At 46.1% G+C, this 21,878-nt stretch overlaps 1 protein-coding gene across 1 annotated transcript; it reads left to right on the plus strand.

The window, feature by feature from the left end:
- The first annotated feature begins 5,964 nt into the window (after nt 1-5,964).
- On the plus strand, nt 5,965-21,163 carry LOC137817379 (uncharacterized). The gene is made up of 3 exons (XM_068620664.1): nt 5,965-6,312; nt 18,075-18,463; nt 21,022-21,163. The coding sequence occupies exons 1-3, from the start codon at nt 5,965-5,967 to the stop codon at nt 21,161-21,163; spliced, it is 879 nt and encodes a 292-aa protein (XP_068476765.1).
- The last annotated feature ends 715 nt before the right edge of the window (nt 21,164-21,878 follow it).

Genomic DNA, 21,878 nt, shown 5'->3' on the forward strand with positions numbered 1-21,878 from the left:
GCTCATACACCATGAACACGCCTCTCTTCGTTTTCAGGCTGTTCTCATAGCATTTCCTTGCCTCCTCCTGGTCTGACTTGATGACTATCACCCTGCCACTGAGGTCCGGCAGCTTCATCTTCATATGGCGTGTGGAGGCTACTGCATTCATCCGGTTCAACTCCGGCCTGCCCAACAAGATGTTGTAAGCGGAGCTGGCGTTCACGACCAAGTACCGGATGCTTTCGGTACGCGAGGCCTCTCCGTCCGTGAACGTAGTCCTCAACTCCAGGTAGCCTCGGACTTCCACCTAGTTGTCCGCAAACCCATACAGGCACCCTGTATAGGGCCTCAAAAGGTCGGGGGATAACCGTAACTTATTGAATGTCGACCAGAACATGAGGTCTGCTGAACTTCCCTGGTCGACAAGAACTCTGTGCCCCTTTCTTCCAGCTGTGACAACCGAAATGACCAAAGGGTCATTGTCGTGCGGCACCACGTCTCGGAGATCCCCTCTCGTGAATACGAGGTCCGACTCCCACGGCTCACTCGAGATCCTTTCTTCGATCGAGTTGACCCCCCTCGCGTATTTCTTTCGCTGGGAGGCGGTGGGTCCTCCGTTGGAAAATCCTCCAGCTATGGTATGGACCTCGCCGAGAACCGGCGTCTCGTGTGCTTGTTCTTCCACTGGCGGCGGCAAGGTGGCGGTCGTTGCGGGTTCTGCGACATAATCCTTCAGAAATCCGGTTCTCACCAGCTAATCCAGCTGGTAACCCAGCAACAGGCAGTTATCAACGTGGTGACCGAAAGCCTCGTGGAACTCACACCAAGAGTCTTTCCGAGGCCCCAACACCTTATCAGACTTCGCCGATCGCCTCAATCTCTCAGCTATATTAGGCACGACGATCAGGTCTTTCAATTCCACCACAAAATTGTATCTCGCTGGCCTCGTTCTTTCTCTGGCCGGGTGATCACCTCCCGCTGGACCCCGGGGCTGGGGCTTTCTGGCTTCGTAGGGGCGTCTCCCCTCTGGTTTCTTCCTTCCCGTCGTGGTCTCATTGACCCTGGCGGGTTGGGCTCGCGTCGGTCCTCTCGGGCGCGAGGGTACGACGTTGGTGCGCTTCACGCACACCTCTCCCTAAGAAGCGATATGCTCTACCGCTCGACGCCGTAGTTCAGCAAAAGTCCTAGGGCGGTTGCGAATGATGGATTCACTAAAAGGGCCGGGGCATACGCCTTTCACGAACGCGTATACAATCATAGGTTCCTCTGTCGTACCAACCTTTACTACCTGGGCCCCGAAGCGATTGATGTATTCCTTTAGGGTCTCCCCTTGATACTGTTTCACATTAAACAAATCATAGGAAACCAGCGGCGGGGCCTTGTTTGCTAGGTATTGTTCCCTGAACAATCGTGACAGTTGTCGGAAAGAGGTGATATGGCCGTTCGGTAGGCTGATAAACCAATCCATAGCCATCCCAGTCAAGGTGCTCACAAAGAGCACTTGGCAGCGTCAGAGCCGCCTACTAGGACCATCTGTGTGTGAAACGCAGCGAGGTGTGTCTCAGGGTACTCCATCCCGGTGAAGATCACCTTTGGCCCCGCGAATGTGTTCGGGATCACTGCATCCAGAATCTCCTGCGAGAAGGGAGTGGAAAACTCCCTTGACGGGGAGTGGTTCTCCATCTCGTCACGTTCACGTTGCCCCCGATTATTTCGCAAACCCCGGCACAACTCCTCATTTATACGATGAAGCTCTTCATTCCTCTCATGCGAGGCTTCGAGATCTGCCTGCATGCGTTCCTGTTCCAGTTTCGACTCCGCCATATCCTCCTACAGCCCCCGCATTATCTCCAGGACCTGTTGCATGGACAGTTCTGCTGGGGGCGCGCGTGCAGTACCTCGTCTTGTGGCTGCCATTTTCACGGTCTCTTCAAACCTCCTCCAACGTTACTATAACTTGGTAGATCTTCTCAAGCTTGTGATGGGACTGATGTTTTATATCAGTCCCACGGTGGGCGCCAAATGTTCCGTCCGGTTGACCTGGGACGTCTTCGTGCGCAACCTCAACCGTCAGCTAGGGACTCCTTCCCACTGATTACCTGTGGATTCCTGCAAAGAAGGGCAAAAGGGCGCCCTAGCAGCCGTTTGCACTCCGACGCTCAAGTCAGCCAGCATGAAACACCAAAAACTATGCACCTCCGTATCGGAGCACCGCGTATGGCACTTTGAAGGTGGTAAAAAAGAAACTATTTCTAGTGTGTATTCTCTCGTTCTGGCAAAAATCTTTCCCCAGTCCCTTGTCCCTCACCTCAAGGCTCGAGCAAGCAACTAGAGAGTTTCTGGAAAATTTGCGAAAAGTATGAACCCCGTTCCCAACATTCCCGGCGCTATTTAGACTACCCAAGCATTTAAAGCGCCTTAAAGCGCTTTTAATCATAAAACGTAACACACTTAATTAACGCGTCTAATTAGAAAACGTAGCGCATTTAAGACGTTGAAACGCTTGGGAGCCTTTATAGTACCTTAAACGCTCGAAACAGAAACTGTATTAAATGACTTTAATTACCTGGTACCTGACTAAGTGGTGTTTCTACTCTGACCTGGCTGTCGTACACGTGGAGGGCCTCACAGAGCCATGACCCCATCTGGGGACGTTTCTACGTGTGAGTCCTTCTGCTTGGGAGTGCTACTGCGCAAGGGGTGACTTTTTGGGTGCTAACTCATGTCCCCAATCATCTAGTCACTCACTTTGAGAGCGTATCTGCCTTCCTCTCGTACCCTGCACCTGGCTACCCTGGGCGTGACCCTCCCTTGAGTCGTATCTGTCCCAAAGGCGTCTCTGGGGCGGCAGGGATACTTCACGAGTCAGGCTGCCCTACACTGGTGCTATCACTATGGCCTTGAAGCCACCTTTTCCTTCTCTTTATCACTACCCCGGATTATCGGGACCTGAGGCCTTCCCACGGCGTCGCTCCCTCCATGGTCTTTCCTACCTATGGGTATCGGGGAACCGTGCTGTGACTGCCTTGACTTAATGATGTTTGATCTTGACGACGCCCTGGTTGGGCGACGCCTCCACCTAGGCGACGCCTCGCCTTGGGGACGCTTCCTCTTGGCGACGCTTCCTCTTGGCGACGCTGGTACTTGGCGTCTCTTCACCTAGGCGACGCCTTGTGTTAACTTTGACTCCTGGCGTTGACTTTGACCTTGACTTTGTCAACGCCCGGATACGGGACGGTACACCTAGTTTAAAGCTTTGTAGAATAGCAATTTTAATTGTGCTAGCTAGTTTGATTTACGGTAATCCTTGCTTAGTTTTGCTTAAATTGCTTACGTATATCTTTGTTTAAAGCTTTGATAAATTGCTTTATTTGTTAAATAGCTTTGCATCGTTTTTCTTGCATAAAATTTGATTTCTCCATCCTCATTGTGTTCTAAGTAATTTACTTAGAAAAAGAATTGTGTGAAGTTTTTTAGGGATAGTTTTTGGCTAAGGCAAGACTTGGTACTTAAGTAGTCCTTAGTGACTCACCTCTCTTACCTGGAAAGCTACCTTCATTAACTTTCCTCTTCTTTCTTGAAGTAAAGCACTTCTAAACACAAAGTTTTAGTCATGTCTTCTCACTCCTCTAAATCTATTGAAAGTGATATGAAGTCCCTAAAATTTCTCTTTATAGTTGCTTTCAATTTGTAAATAATATAAAATAGTGTTTAGGAAGGTGCTTCGAGGGAATCCTTAAGATATCTCTTTTGTAAAGCATCTTTAGGCATTAGTTTAGAATTTTCTAGAAGTTGACTCTTCATGTCTTCACTATAGGCGCTAGAATAGGTAATAGGGAAGGGACCTTTGGTTAGCTTCTTATGTAAGGTTTGTGTACTCTTTGACCGGTCCTTATCCTATATAAGAAGGGATTCGGTCTTTCATAATAGAGAATTGGAATTTGTAGTAACAAAACTCTCCCAAATTGGTGATTGAGTGTAGTGAGAACTTGCCTTCTCCTCTTCCTAGTCTCCTCTTGAGAGCCTTGGTTCCCTCAAGTGGCGGCAATTCACACTTATCTTGGAGCATTCACACTTCAAGTGGCGTGTTCATCAACCAAGAACTTCAACCACATAAGTCTTCTTTCTTTTCCATCTTCTCCCTCCATTTCCAAGCTCATATGAACTCCTAAACATGTCTTAGGCTCTTTTCTTGCAATTTCATTCGGTGCTTTAGCTTTAGCTCATGTATTGTTCGGTTCATCTTCTCTTTTGCTGGATTCAATTGGTTCTTCTTCATTTCCTCTTGATTTGTTCGATGCATTTCAATTATTAAGCAATTTAATCAGTTCATTTGAGTTCTTATGCCTTTTAATCGGTTCAATTGACAAGAAATGGATTTCTCTATGAGTTTTGGTGTGGTTGCTCAAGTTTTGGCGAGTTCTTGAATCAAAGAACATTGATCCAATTCTAGAAAAGTGCCTATTCACTTTCCAACTCAAGTTGATTCCATAAAATGTCAAAGAATCATCTATATCTTGCTATTGGAATCATATCATGTGGTATCATGAGTCTTAGGTTTGTTCTTGTTTGATTTTGAGTTGTTTTGGCACTTTTAATTCAAGAACTTTACATTCTTGTTGTTACCTTTCTGTTTTAGGTTTATTTTTGGGTATTTCTTGTTGTTTTTCTTGTTTTTATTACATTGTGTTTGTGTCATTTTAATTTTTGAATCCTTTTAAGTTTTGTCATAGTCATGTTTCTCCAAGCATGTTATCAATTCTTTGTGGTTCTTTTGTTGTAATTTTTGTTTCTTGATTTTGTGTTAAGAACAGTGATCCGGTTGGTCATCTGTAGTCGATGACGTCAGCAGCAGATAACCACGTGGACCACTCGAGGGTGACACGTGGATCAGGTGGCCGAGAAATCAGGGAGGAGATCACCCGGTATGGTTATCGGTGGTCAGTAACCGAGTGGCCACCGACAGATCAGTTCCAAGATAAACACCCGGGGGAGAACGCGAGAAGTAATAGAGTACCGATCAGTCATCGGGTTCATGGTCATCGGGGTTTCGTGTTACACGCAGTTAAACTGGGACTGAGATTCCCAGTGAGAGCGTTACGCATGGATCTCGCATGATCATACCTCAGAGAAAGAAGAGATCCTCATCGGTATAGTCGTGCACAAGAGTGGTCTGAGGGAGTCAGCAAACCGGTCGGTGATTGGTTACTCTCTCAACCCATTACGTGCATGGCGTCGTGAAGGGGAAATCGTGTATGCAGAGAGCAATGCTTGGTGAGTGTGCCTAGTCTAGCCACACCTGGCGTTCTCCTGGGAATGTTCGATTTCACCCAGATGGAAGAAACGCGCTAAGTTACTCCGCAAGGGAATAACTTAGGCGCACAAGAGATGCGCTTGAGCCCTTCAGGTGGAGGCACATGAACGGTTAGATGCGAGTTGCATGCCTCCATGTGTCACTGTCTGAGAGGGGCGCGACCCAGATAAAGGTGCACTCCGTGTCGTGAAAGGTACAGACAGAAAACCCAGACACCCACGACCCTGACTGTGGTACGTTTTCCTACAAAAGCATAACAGAATTCTGACACGCGCAGAGGACAGCGTAGCAGAATTCTGTTAGGCACATATACAGAGGGGGATAAAAAGAGGATCAGAGAGAAATACACACACACGGTTTTTTACACACATTATTTTCTAGTGATTCTGTGATCTAACTTGAGCGTCGTAGTGCAAACGGCCGCTAGAGGCGTCGTCTGTGTGTTTGCAGGTTGCGTTCGGAGTTCCCAAGGAGGAGGTTCTAAGAGTGTTCCTGCAGATAGCATAGTTGCCCGAGGCGGGTCAAGCAAGCAACAAGGCAATTCCCCCACGCTCGAGTTGTCAGCAGGATCATTTGGCGCCCACCGTGGGGCCCGTTTGAATCGAGGTCCCATCCACACCAAAGTTTCTAGAATTTTTCAAAGTTTTTGCTGAGTTTTTGCTGAGAAAATGAGGACAACGCGCTCCAGTTCAGTTGCGCCATCAACAGACGAAGATGCTGTGTCCATGACACAAGTGATGGACATGATGAGGACGCTGCAGGAGAACGTGGCTACCTCACGTTCTGAGCAGGAAAGGATGCACGAGGCGCTGGTGGCCTCGCAAGCAAGGAACGAGGAGCTTAACAGGATCAGCGAAGAGCTGCGCAAAGCCCTTCAGGAGCGGGAGGAGCGTGCGGCAGGGGACAGATCTGCACCCCCATCCCCACCACGTAGCTTTCCTATGCCATTTTCCCAAGAGATCATGGACTCGGTGGTCCCGGCTAGCACTGTGGCAGTGAAGGCGTCTTTCACTGGGGTGGAGGACCCTGAAGCCCATATCACGGCGTTTCATACTCAGATGATGCTCTCAGGGGGCTCAGACGCAGTGTATTGTAAGGTGTTCATGAGCACTTTGAGCGGAACGGCGTTGGACTGGTTCGTCAGTATACCCACTGGCCACATTACCACGTTCCAGCAGTTTTCCAAGATGTTTGTTGAGCAGTACATAGTGAACAAGGCGCCACCGTTGGTGTCTTACGACTTGTTTGATATAAGGCAGTACCAAGGGGAGTCCTTGAAGGATTTCCTGAACAGATTCGGAGCTCGGATAGTCCGTTTGCCAGGAAAGGACGAAGAGATGTTCGTGCACGCCTTCAAAAAGGGCGTGTTGCCTGGGCCTTTTAGTGAGTCGCTCATCAGGAGCCACCCCGCCACGTTCGTCGAAATCCAGCGACGTGTTGTGGCTCATATCGCCGCCGAGAGCGAGGTCACCAAGAAGAGAGGAAATGTGGCCCCAGCTAAACCGCGCACCCAAGCAAGGGGACATCCTCAGAGGGTGATCCTGCCGGCAACTTGAACGTGGGTGAATCGCTTTGTAACACTTTCTGCCCTGTCTTCGCGACTGCGTCTCCTGAAGAATCACCTTCTGAACTCTCTCTCTCTCTGATGGCTTCAAAATGTGACCTGCAAAATACACAGACGGCGCCTATAGCGGCCGTTTGCACTCCGACGATCAAGTTAGTTCAACAGAACCACCAGAAACTAGAAACTAGTAAGAATGTGTGTGTGTAGAACTTGCACTCTGTCTCTCTTCTCCCTCCCTTCACTCTCCCTCTGATTCTGCCTTTTATCTCTCTTTCCCTGCTTCTGGGCATAACAGAATTCTGTTATGCTTTACTGGCATGTGTCAGAATCCTGTCGTGCTTTTCAGAGAAAGCGTACCTTCAGAATCAGCAATGGGGAGCGTGAGAGTCTGCGCATGTCTGCGCTTGGCTGCGCCTGTCTGTACCTTTAGCGGTACGGAGTGCTCTTTTGTCTGGACCGCACCCCTCTCAGATGATGACACGTGGAGGCCTGCAACTCACATCTAACCACACACGTGTCACTTACTGGAAGGGCTCTAGCGCCTCTCTCTGTCTGCCTAAGTTACGCCCTTGCGGAGTAACTTAGGATGCTTCTCTTGTCTGGGTAAATTGCATACTCTTAGGAGAACGTCGGGTGTGGCTGGTCTAGGCACACTGATGTGATTCCAATAGCCACATAGAACAAGATTCTTGACACTTTGAGGAATCACCTTGAGCTGGAAAATGTAGAGGCACTTTCTTAGAAGTTGGATCATGGTTCTAAAATCAAGAACTCACCAATAACAAGTACCAAATCCCAAACTCATTTGGATGAACCAAATATTGTCAAATTGAATCAACAAAGGAGAATGAAAAGAAGAAACCGAACAGAATTGAACTTAAAACAAAAGAACCGAACAGAATTTAAAAACAAAACAGAATATAGGTGCTGAAAATAGAAAAACCGAAAGCTAGACAACTCAAAACACAAGATAACATGAACAAATTGAAGAAGAAGAAAGGAAGGAGAAGAGAATGCTCATGAAGATGGAGGAATGGTTGGATGATCACGCCACTAGAAGAATGGATGCTCCTAGATGAGTGTGGAAGCCGCCACTTGAGGAAACCATGGTCCTTCAAGATAAGACTAGAGAAGAAGCTCAAAGCTCTCCAAATGCTCACTCCAATTTTGAGTATAGTTTCTTTAGATAAAATTCAAATCTGAAATTTACAAGGAAGGCACCTCTATTTATAGCCTAAGGTGCTGAAAAATGAAAGCTAAACAATTCAAAATTCCCTCCAAAAGCCACTAGAACCGGCGCTAATTGCCTAAGCAAGGAAGGTGTGATCCCTTCCTTCACTTTGGCACCCCCTATTCTACTCCTACACCTATCTACTAATACACCCCCCTAAAGGTCCTATTTAAAACCTAAAAGATGCTATAACAAAAGAGGTTTCTAAGGTTTCCCTCTAAGCACCTTCAACTAAAGACACTACAAAAAGAGAAAATAAATGTCCTCTAGCTCCCAAGGCTTTGAACATGCTTCTTGTAATCCTTTGAGGTGGACTTTGACCTCCATGGGCGTCCTCTATTTGTGCCTCCACCTCTTCTTGAGTTTGATGAGTGGCCTCCATGTTCTCTTGGGCTTGATCTCCATCATACTCCCCGAGTTGGAGAGAATTCGACCACGAATTCTGGAGACCTACAGAAAAAGGAGTTAGATCGCTGACATTAAAAGTATGACTACCTAAGAATGTATCAGTCATATCTAACTCATAAGCATTGTCATTAATCCTCTTGAGGACTTGGAAAGGTCCATCCCCTCGAGGCATTAGTTTGGACTTCCTTTGAATAGGAAAACGATCCTTCCTCAAGTGAAGCCATACCCAATCGCTCTCATCAAACAACAATGCTTTTCTCCTCTTATTGGCAAGTTCAGCATACTTGCCAACCTTCTTCTCAATTCTCTTCTTGATGTCTTTATGCAAAGTTTTCACAAAAGAAGCCTTTTCATCCCCATCTTTGCACAAGACATCGTCAAGAAGGGGAATAGGAAGAAGATCAAGAGGTGTTAGGGGATTAAACCCATAGACCACCTCAAAAGGAGAATGGGAGGTGGTAGAATTTACTACTCGGTTATATGCAAACTCAACATGGGGTAGTAAATTCTCCCACACTCTAGGATTCCCCGAAATAAAGCATCTCAATAGTTGTCCCAAAGTTCTATTCACCACCTCGGTTTGACCATCGGTTTGTGGGTGGCAAGTGGTAGAAAATAAAAGCTTAGTTCCAAGCTTGCCCCACAAGGTCTTCCAAAAGTGACTCAAGAACTTAGGATCTCTATCGGACACTATAGACCTAGGAATCCCATGCAAGCGAACCACTTCTTGGAAGAAGAGGTTTGCAATGTGGCATGCATCATCCACTTTGTGGCAAGGAATAAAGTGAGCCATCTTTGAAAAACGATCCACTACCACAAAAATGGAGTCCTTTCCCTTTGATGTCTTGGGTAAGCCTAAGATGAAATCCATAGATATATCTACCCAAGGCATTGAAGGGATAGGAAGAGGAGTATAAAGACCATGGGATGCATTTTAGATTTAGCTTTGCGGCAAGCTATGCATTTATCACACAAACTATGAACATGTTTATGCATATGAGGCCAAAAGAAATGTTCATGCAACACATCCAAAGTTTTAGCAACCCCAAAATGTCCCATTAAGCCCCCCTCATGAGCTTCTCTAACAAGAGATAATCTAATAGAGCATTGGGGAACACAAAGACGTTTTCCCTTAAAAAGAAAGCCATCTTGAATAAAAAAATCTTTGTGTCCTCCCTTAAGACACTCTTGATAGAGGAGAGAAAAATCAAGGTCATCATGATAAAGTTCCTTAATGTGATCAAAACCAAGATATTGAGAGGTTAAAAGATTTAGCAAGGTGTATCTTCTAGAAAGAGCATCCGCCACAATATTTATTTTGCCTTGCTTGTGTTTGATCACATAAGGAAATTGCTCAATGAATTCCACCCACTTAGCATGCCTCTTGTTAAGTTTGTTTTGGCTTTTCAAATATTTAAGAGATTCATGATCACTATGTATCACAAACTCTTTGGGAAAAAGATAGTGTTGCCAAGTAAACAAAGCCCTAACAAGTGCATATAATTCCTTATCATAGGTGGAATAGTTGAGATGACTTCCCTTCAATTTCTCACTAAAATAGGCTATGGGGTGGCCCTCTTGAAGGAGAACAGCCCCAATACCTATGCTTGAAGCATCACACTCAATCTCAAATGTCTTAGTGAAATTAGGAAGGGCCAAGATGGGAGCATTAGTCAATTTTTCTTTCAAAGTATCAAAAGCATTTTGTTGTGCTTCTCCCCAATGAAAGACCACATCCTTTTTCACTATGTCATTGAGTGGTGCGGCAATGGTACCAAAGTTTGGGACAAATCTTCTATAGAAAGAAGCAAGCCCATGAAAACTTCGGACCTCATTCAAAGATTTCGGTGTAGGCCAATTTTGAATGGCCACCACCTTGGTTTTGTCCACATGGACCCCTTTACAACTCACAACAAACCCTAGGAATTCTATATGATCAAGAGCAAACATACATTTAGCAAGGTTAGCATACAAATGTTCCTTCCTAAGGGTTTCCAAAACTTGCCTAACATGCAACCTATGGTCATTCAAAGATAAGCTATAAATGAGAATGTCATCAAAGTAAACCACAACAAACTTACCAATGAAAGGTCTAAGAACATGATGCATGAGGCGCATGAAGGTACTTGGTGCATTAGGTAAACCAAAAGGCATAACTAACCACTCATATAATCCAAAGTTGGTCTTAAAAGCCGTCTTCCATTCATCACCCGGTTTGATACGGATTTGATTGTAGCCGCTTTTAAGATCAATCTTTGAAAAGATTTTAGAACCATGTAATTCATCCAACAAATCATCTAGTCTAGGTATGGGATGCCTATACTTAATGGTTATGTTATTTATGGCCCTACAATCCGAACACATTCGCCATGTGCCATCCTTTTTTGGCACTAAGATGATAGGCATAGCACAAGGACTCATGCTATCTTGCACCCACCCTTTTTCAATCAAAGCCTCAACTTGTTGGCGAATTTCCTTGGTTTCACTTGGATTGGTCCTATATGCGGGACGATTTGGTAAAGAAGAGCCCGGTATCAAATCAATTTGGTGCTCAATCCCTCTCAAAGGTGGAAGTCCATTTGGAGGATCTTGAAACACATCTTTGAACTCTTCTACCAAATTTTCCAAGCAATGAGGACTATCAACAAGTGTTTCTATGCTAAGAGTTCTAGGGATGGCTAAAAAAAGAGGATGATGAGCCACTATTTCCCTTTCAATGTCACGCCTAGACAAAAGGAGTGTAGGCTTAGAACTCTTATCTTTTTTATCTTTTTTATCTTTTTTATCTTTTTCACTCTCCCTCTTTTTCTTCATGATAACTTGGTCCTCATGGACTTCTCTTGGAGAGAGAGATTTTAAAGTAACCTTGTGACCATGGAATTCAAAAGATAATTTGTTGGTAAAGCCATCATGTAAAACTTTTCTATCAAATTGCCAAGGCCTTCCCAAAAGAACATGAGTGGCTTCCATGGGCATAACATCACATAATACCTCATCTTTGTATTTTCCAATGGAGAAATGGATGAGGACTTGTTTATTAACAATTATTTCTCCTATTTCACTAAGCCATTGTAATTTGTAGGGCTTTGTATGAGAGATAGTAGGCAATCCAAGCTTATCTACTACTCTTGTACTAGCCACATTTGCACAACTACCCCCATCCACTATCAAGGAACAAATGTTGTTTTGAATAAGACATCTTGTATGGAAAATATTTTCCCTTTGACTTTCATCAAAAGGTTGTGAAACTTGTCCAAGAAGTCTTCTCACAACTAACAAGTCCCCTTCAAGTGGACATTCACTCTCTTCCTCACTAGATGCATGAGAATGCAATGAATGCTTTGAAGAATCCGAATCATGCTCACTAACTACAATGCCCTCATGCATGTACATACTTCGTTTTGAAGGACAATTTGCAGCAATATGACCATAACCCATACATTTAAAGCATTTAGTGTTAGATGTTCTAGTGGGAGACTTAGGTCTAGATGTTGATGGCTTAGATTCCTTGGGTTTGAAAGAAGAATCTTTGGAAGGATGTTTTGAAAAAGAAGTTTTGTTTCTCCAAGACTTGGAGTAGTATCCATTATTGGAAGCATTTTTAAAAGAGTTTTTCTTAGCAAGTTGGGCTTCCACCTTCATTGCAAGATGAACTAAAGAGCCCAATGATGAATACTCTTGTAACTCAACAATGTCTTGGATATCCTTCCTAAGACCACTCACAAACCTAGCAACCATGGCTTCTTCACTTTCTTCTAATTCAATTTTAAGCACAAGCGTCTCAAGCTCCTTATAATATTCATCCACATTTAGCGTGCCTTGTTGAAACCGTTGGAGTCTCAACATGAGGTCTTTCCTAAAATGTGGGGGCACAAACCTAGCGCGCATATGATCCTTTAAAGAGTTCCAAGAGTCCACGGGAGGACCCTTGTGATAGATAATGTCCTTTACAATCCCATGCCACCATTTCATGGCATAATCACTAAACTCTAGGGTGGCTAGCTTGAGCTTATGCTCATCTTGGATCTCATGGATCTCAAAAATTTGTTCACACTTAGCCTCCCAATCTAAATACACATTTGGATCACTAGAACCATTAAAACAAGGTAGTTTGACCGAAGGAAGCTTGGACTTTGCATCATGGTAGAAGCCATTGCCGTAGTGAATTCTTTCCCCTTGGTGATGATGTCTTTGTCCATGGACTTGGGGTGGAGGTCTCCTTCTCCTATGCTCATCTTCACGGCCAACATCATTTGAAGAAGCTCTTGAAGATGGTCTATGAGAATGATGTCCATCATGGATAGAAGGAGATGGTCTAGCTTGTTGGACCTCCATCTTTTGCATTTTTTCCTCCAACCTTCTAATTGTTCTTTGAGCTTCATGTAATTCACCAAGAATGGAAGCTTTGGAAGGAGAATTCTGCTTGTAGGATGCATCACTTGAAGATCCAGCCATTTGTAATTAAAAAACAGCAAACACACAAAACAGCAAACAAGTTAAAAATTAGCAAAAACAGTGAGCTTTGCAATTGAAACTGCCGAAGTGAATTTAAGGCTGAAAAAGATATCACTCTCAAAGAAATAATGTTCTTGCACCAATCTGATCTTGAGGCCTTGGAATCCTCAAATGAAATATGTCAAAGCAAGCACACCAATCTTAAGAGCAAACCACCACAAAACCAAAGAAACAATAAAGACAAACAAGAAAAGGTATAAGCAAGGAAAGGTAATTGCAAAAGGAATACTATATGTAAGACAAACTCAAAGAGTAAGAATGAAAGACAATCAAGAAAATAAAGAACTCAATGAGAAAAGTAGGCACACAAAAGAATACTTAAGGAAAAGCACTAGAGTAGATGAAGAAAACAAAAAAATTAGCTACTGGAATTTTTTTTTTTAAAATGCAAACTGTGCTTGATATTCACTGATTTAACTGGAACGTTGTAGAGCGAACTGGATTATGAAATTTATACCACAGAAACTTCAAGATGTTAACTCAAAAATGGCACTGGAATCAATTAAAAACAGTAAGCCAATTGAGAGAAATAAATTTTTTAAAATCACTGCCAGATTACCGTATTTTTTTCGGCAGGAATGTACACTTTTTTTATTTTATTTATCATTTTTTGTGTACTTCATATTTTTGAATGATTCTTTTTTCTATTCTTTTCTAACACTTTGAATATCTCAAATCCAGAATTTCAGAATTTTACAGTACGTAAATCAGTTGCAATAAGGAAAAACAGTAAGCACTTTTTTTCAGAAACAGAGGAATCCTAATAGGAATAAAAAACAGGATGATGAACTAGCAAAGACATAATAGAAAATGATGTATTGGAACTTGTATAGGTCTAGAATACAAGTATGAACTCAATTCTAAAAAGAAAATGCACAAAGGATCAACATCAATTCAGAAAATTATATGACACCAAAGCAAGAAACAATCAAAACAATAAAAGTACTACTAGAAGTAATGACATATATGGAATAACATGACTAAGACAAAACTTGACATGATTCAAAAATTAAAACACACAACACAAATTGTAACAAGTGAAAGGAAGCTTAAGGTAAACTCTAGGAAGGATAATGCCATTCCAAAAGAGCAACCATACTCATAAGAATTATGAGTGCCATAAACCTTTCCACAAACACTTGGAGCAAAAGAAAAACAGCAAGAATACTCAATTAAAATTCTAAAACAGAAACTTAAATTGCAAGAAATTAAAGAGCTCTTGAAATTAAAGTGCACACAACTCAACAATTAACAAGAATGAACCTAAGACTCATGATACCACATGATGTGATTCCAATAGCCACATAGAACAAGATTCTTGACACTTTGAGGAATCACCTTGAGCTGGAAAATGTAGAGGCACTTTCTTAGAAGTTGGATCATGATTCTAAAATCAAGAACTCACCAATAACAAGTACCAAATCCCAAACTCATTTGGATGAACCAAATATTGTCAAATTGAATCAACAAAGGAGAATGAAAAGAAGAAACCGAACAGAATTGAACTTAAAACAAAAGAACCGAACAGAATTTAAAAACAAAACAGAATATAGGTGCTGAAAATAGAAAAACCGAAAGCTAGACAACTCAAAACACAAGATAACATGAACAAATTGAAGAAGAAGAAAGGAAGGAGAAGAGAATGCTCATGAAGATGGAGGAATGGTTGGATGATCACGCCACTAGAAGAATGGATGCTCCTAGATGAGTGTGGAAGCCGCCACTTGAGGAAACCATGGTCCTTCAAGATAAGACTAGAGAAGAAGCTCAAAGCTCTCCAAATGCTCACTCCAATTTTGAGTATAGTTTCTTTAGATAAAATTCAAATCTGAAATTTACAAGGAAGGCACCTCTATTTATAGCCTAAGGTGCTGAAAAATGAAAGCTAAACAATTCAAAATTCCCTCCAAAAGCCACTAGAACCGGCGCTAATTGCCTAAGCAAGGAAGGTGTGATCCCTTCCTTCACTTTGGCACCCCCTATTCTACTCCTACACCTATCTACTAATACACCCCCCTAAAGGTCCTATTTAAAACCTAAAAGATGCTATAACAAAAGAGGTTTCTAAGGTTTCCCTCTAAGCACCTTCAACTAAAGACACTACAAAAAGAGAAAATAAATGTCCTCTAGCTCCCAAGGCTTTGAACATGCTTCTTGTAATCCTTTGAGGTGGACTTTGACCTCCATGGGCGTCCTCTATTTGTGCCTCCACCTCTTCTTGAGTTTGATGAGTGGCCTCCATGTTCTCTTGGGCTTGATCTCCATCACACACTCACCAAACGTTACTCTCTGCGTAGGCGACTTACCCTTCAGGATGACACGCTTGTAATGGGTTGAGGGAATCACCAATCACCGACTGGCTTACTAGTTCCCTCAGGCCACTCTCGTGCACGATTCCTTGAGGTGTGTTCATGCGAGGTCCACGCGTAACGCTCCCGCTGGGAGCCTCAGTCCCAGTTTAACTGCGTGTAACACGAGACCCCGATGACAATACACCTGATGACTGATCAGAGTTTATTCGCTTATCGCGCTCTGCCTCCAGGCGCGAGTCTAGGAACTGATCTGCTGGTGGTCACTTGGCTACTGACCACCGATCACCATTCTGGGTGATCTATCCCCCGACCTCTCTGCCGCCTGATCTGTCGGTGGTAACTTGATTACTGACCACCGATCACCTCTCTTGGCGATCGTCCCCTACCTCTCTGCCACCTGGTCCACGTGTCACCCTGCGAGTGGTCCACGTGGTTCTCTGATGCTGACGTCATCGACTACCGATGACCGATCGGATCACAAGCCCCCCAGTCTCGAGTCGAGAACTCGTTCTCAGCGAAGAGACTAAGTGGTCGTGCCCTCAGTCCATGTGGCAAGTGGGGCCGCCTCACGTGCCACCTCACGTGCTGCTTCTTTAACGTTTGGGCTTCCTTCCTTAATCTCACGACACGTGGCACCATCAACGGCCAGCGTTGGGCGTCGCTAGCGCTTCTCTTATTCAAAATGGCGCGCCCTTCCACTGTTCCTTCATCTTCTTCATTTGACTCCCAAACTCTCTGCGAACCTTTCTTCTGCGCACCCATCTTTCTTCGAATTCTCTGTGATCCTATACTCCTACGATCATTCAAAGGTATGGTTTTTCTTTTCCCTGGCCCCTTTTTGGTCATCTTTACCGATTGCATTTACCATTCTAGTTATCATGCATTCACCTTCCCTGTTTTTCTTCTTCTCAACCCGCGCTAGGGTTCTTCTCATGTTTCCGCTTTGGCTTCTGCCTTCCCTTCTTTCTCCTTTACCTGGGCATTTCTTCCTCATTCCCCCTCTCTGTTTTTCACCGATCCATCCATCACTCTCTCCCTTTCTATTTCTGACCCTTCGTTTTTCCTCCATTGCAGCTATCTCTCGATGGCTCGCTTGAAGCAGACCGCTCGCGTCCTTGCCTCTTCTTCTGGTGCACAGCCCTCCGCGAGTGCACCAGCTTCGCCACCGCCTGTTGTCACCTCATTCCATGACAACGCCAAAGTCTATGACTGGGCCCCTCTGGCGTTGCTATCTGAAACGTCCATCTTGCTACCTGAGGACCATCTTAACTCGCTTCTGAGCCACGACCCGGATGAACCCTCGTGTTCTATAGACAGGGAAAACGACTTCCACATCCGAGTCCGCATCCCTCCCCGAGGGATGCCCATTTGCGCTGACGACAGGGCCACCAATGGGGTGCCCTTCGTTTTTGTTTACTCCGCGATCTTCAAAAGGTTGAGGCTGCGACTCCCCTTCACCTTCTTCGAGAAAGAGCTGATGATGGAGTTGAACGTCGCGCCCTGCCAACTCCACCCCAATGCCTGGGCCTTCATCCGGGCGTTTCAGATTCTGTGCAACTACTTTGGGCACAACGCCTCGGTGGAGGTGTTCCTCTACTTCTTTGAGGCGAAGAAACCAGGGGATAGGTTTTGGGTCAGCCTGAACGGGGTTGCTGGACGGGTGCTTCTGGGCCTGTACCAGCAGTCCTTCAAAGACTGGAAGGGCAGATTTTATATGATATCCGCCACCCCACAAAGCCTTCATCTGCTCGAGGGGTACCCCCTCTACTGGGTTCCCCAGGTTCAATTTAAGAAACCCAAGGACCTCGAGGCCATGGCCCCCTACGAGCGCGAGCTGTGTGGGCTGCTCCTGGGGGCTAAGTATGACTCCGCTCGCCTCATCAAGGATGAGTTTGATGTGGTTTCCCTGAAGAAATATATAGGTAGTTCTTTCTCTGCCGCCCCTTAGGACATTTATACTTCCTCATGCATGCTCTTATACTTTTCACCTTGCTTGCGTCTCTTAGTTGTCTAACTTCCCTCTTTCTTGCCTATGCAGATTCAATGTCAGGGAAAGATAGGAGGTTGGCGGTGTTGGAGCTCGCTAAACGCCGAGCGGCCAAAGGGACTGGCTCTTCCTCTTCCACCACTGAGCCAATCGAAGCCCCTCCGCTCTCGGTCGCGCCAGCCGAAGGCCCTGAGCAAGGGAAGAAAAGGAAGAGACTGGTGAAGGCTTCTTCGCTGGTACCTACTGCTGCTGCTGCCTCAGTGGAAGAGGAAAGCTCAGGCTCCCCCCTCATTCACCGCCAGAGGAAGAAAGCAGTAGCCGAGGGGGTCTCGTCTCTCCAGCCCGGAGGGATAGAGGTGGTAGAGGTAGAGGAAGGTTCACCACCTCCCTCTCCCTCTACTCGACCGGCCCCAGAGCCCGCATGTCCTCCTTCTCCTGGCCAAAAATCGCCCCCAACCTCTCAACCACCAACTTCCCCCCCAGCAGGCCAATCACCTGGTCCATCCGCTCACCCTGCTGGGGGTGTTTCTGCTCAAAAAGAGTGTGCCCCGCCTCCAATGACAATCTCCACCGCCAATGCTGAACATGGTGGGTCTGGCTCGCGCCCAAGCAACACTGGAGCCAACCATGAGAACTTCAGCAGAGTCATCTCCATGGTGCGACAGCACATCAGCAATGGGGAGCTCGTCGACTGGAGCGGGGAGGAGATAGACGCACACCTTGCCAAGCAGGTGGTGCTCTCGCTGGAGTTCTCCAACCAGCATCGCAAGCAGAAAGCCCTGGAGAAAAGGGTGAAGGAACTTGAGCACGACAACGAGTCGCTGCACAGTGACCTTGAAGCCGCTCAGGGGTCTGTCGAGCTGATGCGAGGCATGGTGGAGAAGGCCAGGAGGGAGTACTTGCTGCAGGTCCAGGAGACCATCAAGATGGAGATCTTGATGGGGCAGACTGTTGGTCCCCTGGACTGGAAGGTGGCAGAGTTACAGGCTGAGAATTCCTCTTTGCTCGAACGGAGTCAGATGGTGGAGGAGTTAGAGGCTGAGAACTCCTCCCTACGCCAACAGGATTCTCAGCGGGTAGAGATGCTCAAGGCCGCCAAGGAGGCAACTGCTGCCGCCGAAAAGAAGCTTGAGGAGGCAGTGGGCAAGCTGTCTGAGGCTGCCTCCTCCCTTGCTACCCTTACCACGCAGAGGGATGCTGCAGAGGCTTCGAGGCGAAGTCTGGAGGCGGAGAAAGAGGACTTGATGAACGTGGGCGCCGATTCCCTCATTGATGGATTCGAGCTGGCGCTCGAGCAAGTCCGCTGCGTCCTTCCAGAACTGGACCTTGCGCAATTCAGCATTCATCACTCGGTGGTAGATGGGAAACTTAAGCCTCCTACTGCCTGAATCTCTTCCTTCTGTAATTTTGACTTCTTCTGTACAAAGTTTCATTTTGTAACCTTATGTTTCTGCACCATTCAACTCTTTGTAACTGACAATTGTATGAACATCTCTGGTGATATACCTTGGTTTCAATTGCTCAATTTTTCTTTGTATTTTCTTTGGACTCCACTTACCTTTATGTGCGCGACTAACTGTTAGCTAGTTTAGGTTCAGCGCGATCTTGGGCTTTGCCTTTCCTTTCGCACACGACTAAGTGTCAACCAGCTTAGGCTTAGCGCGATCTGCTTCTCTTACTCTTTGCGCGCGACTAAGTGTTAACCAACTCAGGCTTAGCGCGATCTGCTTCTCTTCTCTTTGCGCGCGACTAAGTGTTAACCAACTCAGGCTTAGCGCGATCTGCTTCTCTTCTCTTTGCGCGCGACTAAGTATTAACCAACTCAGGCTTAGCGTGATCTGCATGATCTCGACTGGCTGTTCCCTCAGCTTAACAGTCCTCGTGCGCTGCTTTGTACTACTAGCCAATTACTGACGACTCATCGGTGATCGCTCTTTACTCCTTACTTAGCTTTCTCTGTCGCTCTAGCGCTAAGTGCATAAAGGACCTTGACATCGATTGCTCAAAGTGAGGCCTCATCTTGGGGAAAAGGAAGTGTTTCTCGCTAACCCCTTTCCCTTTCCCCGAGGTCATCACCCTTTGGCGGGTTGAGTCGATCACTCCCTGTCTCACTCCTGGGGTGAGAAAGGTTTTCTGACTTAGAGTTTTACTGGGCCAATATTGGTGCATGCCAAGTGGGTAAGGACGTTTTGTCAAAAACTTTCCTTTCCTTCTCTTGGTCTTACTAGCACCCCTGGCCTTTCAAACCTTTCTGCTTGCGCTCACACCTGGGGTGAGGAAGACTTAGATCGGTGCCAGTACTTGCGCCTAGGGCAAGTAGGGCCTAACCAATCACCTGCACTTGCACCTGGGGCAAGGAGGATTTTAACTTTAATACTTGAGAACACTTTATATGCTGGAAATTTTTCTTTAATTGGGTGGCCTCGTTAAAAACCCTCTTTAGGGAAAAGAGTGCCCCCTTGTCTGTTCAACTGTTTCCACCATAAACAAAGCATGTGCCTTTTAGCGTGAGAACGCCATTACCGTACAATTTTAACTGAAATAAAATTTTAAATGGGTGGCGTTCCACGTTCTGGGGATTGCTCCTCCCTCCAAAGTCTCTAGGCGATAGGCTCCGTTCTCTAATGTCTCCACCACTCTGTACGGGCCTGTCCACTTCGGGGATAACTTATTCTGCATGTCATTCTGATGCGCCTTTCTCATCACCAGATCACCTTCCTGGAAGCGCCTGGGCCTCACTTTAGAGTTGTGCCTCCGCTCGACTCTTCTCTTTACGGCTTCAGCACTGACTCTGGCCTCCTCTCGCACTTCGTCTAGCAGATCTAGATTCACCTTACGCTCTTCATTGGACTCTTCAGCAACGAAGTTCAAGAATCTGGGGGAGCTCTCCTGTATCTCTACAGGAATCATGGCGTCTGTCCCATAGACAAGGCTGAAGGGTGTCTCATGGGTGCTGGACTGTGGGGTGGTGTGGTAAGACCACACAATTCTGGGGACCTCCTCTGCCCAGCCTCCTTTGGCCTTGTCTAGCCTTCGCTTCAGCCCCCTGAGCAGCACTCGATTTGCTGACTCCACCTGTCCATTTGTTTGTGGGTGCTCCACTGATGCGAAAACCTGTTGTATCTTTAGCTCTTCACACATCTTCCTCAACTGATGACTGGTGAACTGGGTGCCATTGTCGGAAACCAGCCTCTTGGGTATTCCGAAGCGGCAGACAATGTTCTTCCAGACGAAGTGTTCGACTTTTTGTGCGGTGATGTGTGCAACTGGCTCTGCCTCCACCCACTTAGTGAAATATTCAATGGCCACAATGAGGAACTTCATCTGCCTTGTCGCCAGGGGAAAAGGTCCTAGGATGTCAATCCCCCATGTATGGAATGGCCACGGGCTATGGATGGACCTCAACTCCTCAGGGGGTGCCTTGTGCCAATCTGCATGCAGCTGACATTGTTTGCATCGCTGAGCAAACCTTATGCAATCTTCCTTCAGCTTTGGCCAGTAGTACCCCGCGCGGAGTACTCTACTTGCCAAAGCGCGACCACCTACATGGCTTCCGCACACCCCCTCGTGCAGCTCAGACATGAGTCTGGTGCATTGTTCGCCGTGTACACAGATCTGCACAGGGTGAGAAAATCCAAATCTAAATAGGCTTCCATCTATGAGAGTAAACTTACTTGAACCCCTCTTTATTCTTTTGGCTTCTGCCAGATCGAGCGGGAGTATACCATCTTCTAAGTATCGCCGGTATGGAGTCATCCAGGTGTGGGGTTCCTTCTCCGCGTGGACCTCCATCGACTCACCAATCTTTGAGGGTCGTGATCTCACCCTCGGCGCTCTCAGCGTCTCTTGAGTCAACGACCGATGACCGATCGTTAGACGCTCCATTGACTTGTATACGTGAAGCACCTGGTTGTCTGATACAAACGCGCGTGGCACCTTCAGGGTCTCCTGAATGACAGTCCTCTGCTTCCCCCCTTTGCCTGAGCTGGCCAGCTTGGCAAGCAGGTCTGCTCGGGCATTTTGCTCTCTTGGCACATGCACTAACTCAAACTCAGTGAAGGACGTCTTCAGGAGCTGCACATACTCCAGGTAGGCTGCCATCTGAGGATCCTTTGCTTGGAACTCCCCCGTAACCTGCCCAGTGACCAGTAACGAATCGCTCTTGGCCAGCAGATTTCTTGCTCCCATTTCCCTTGCTAGCAACATTCCCGCGATCAGGGCTTCGTACTCCGCCTGATTGTTGCTAGCTTTGAAGGCGAAACGGAGGGACTGTTCGATCAGTACTCCGTTTGGCCCTTCCAGGATGACCCCAGCGCCGCTTCCTTGCTGATTAGAGGAGCCATCCACCGATAACACCCATCGGAAATCTAGCCCTTCTGCAGGTGTCGCGATGGATGATAGCTCGACTACGAAGTCCGCGAACACCTGCCCCTTGATCGGTCCTCGGGGCTCATACTGAATATCGAATTCCGACAATTCTACCGCCCACTTGACCATCCTTCCTGCCACATCAGGTTTCTTCAATACATTCTGGATAGGCAGATCAGTCATCACCACCACTGTGA

The sequence above is a fragment of the Phaseolus vulgaris genome, unplaced genomic scaffold (genome assembly GCF_000499845.2).
Source record: "Phaseolus vulgaris cultivar G19833 unplaced genomic scaffold, P. vulgaris v2.0 scaffold_39, whole genome shotgun sequence".
In the NCBI taxonomy this organism is placed as follows: Eukaryota; Viridiplantae; Streptophyta; class Magnoliopsida; order Fabales; family Fabaceae; genus Phaseolus; species Phaseolus vulgaris.

Excerpts from the sequence above, each read along its gene's own strand:
- LOC137817379 (XM_068620664.1), top strand. The coding sequence starts at position 5,965 with ATGAGGACAACGCGCTCCAGTTCAGTTGCGCCATCAACAGACGAAGAT. Across the intron at positions 6,313-18,074 it reads TGAAGGCGTCTTTCACTGGG|CATCGCAAGCAGAAAGCCCT; the intron begins GTGGAGGACCCT and ends TTCTCCAACCAG. Across the intron at positions 18,464-21,021 it reads GAGGAGGCAGTGGGCAAGCT|ATCGAGCGGGAGTATACCAT; the intron begins GTCTGAGGCTGC and ends GGCTTCTGCCAG.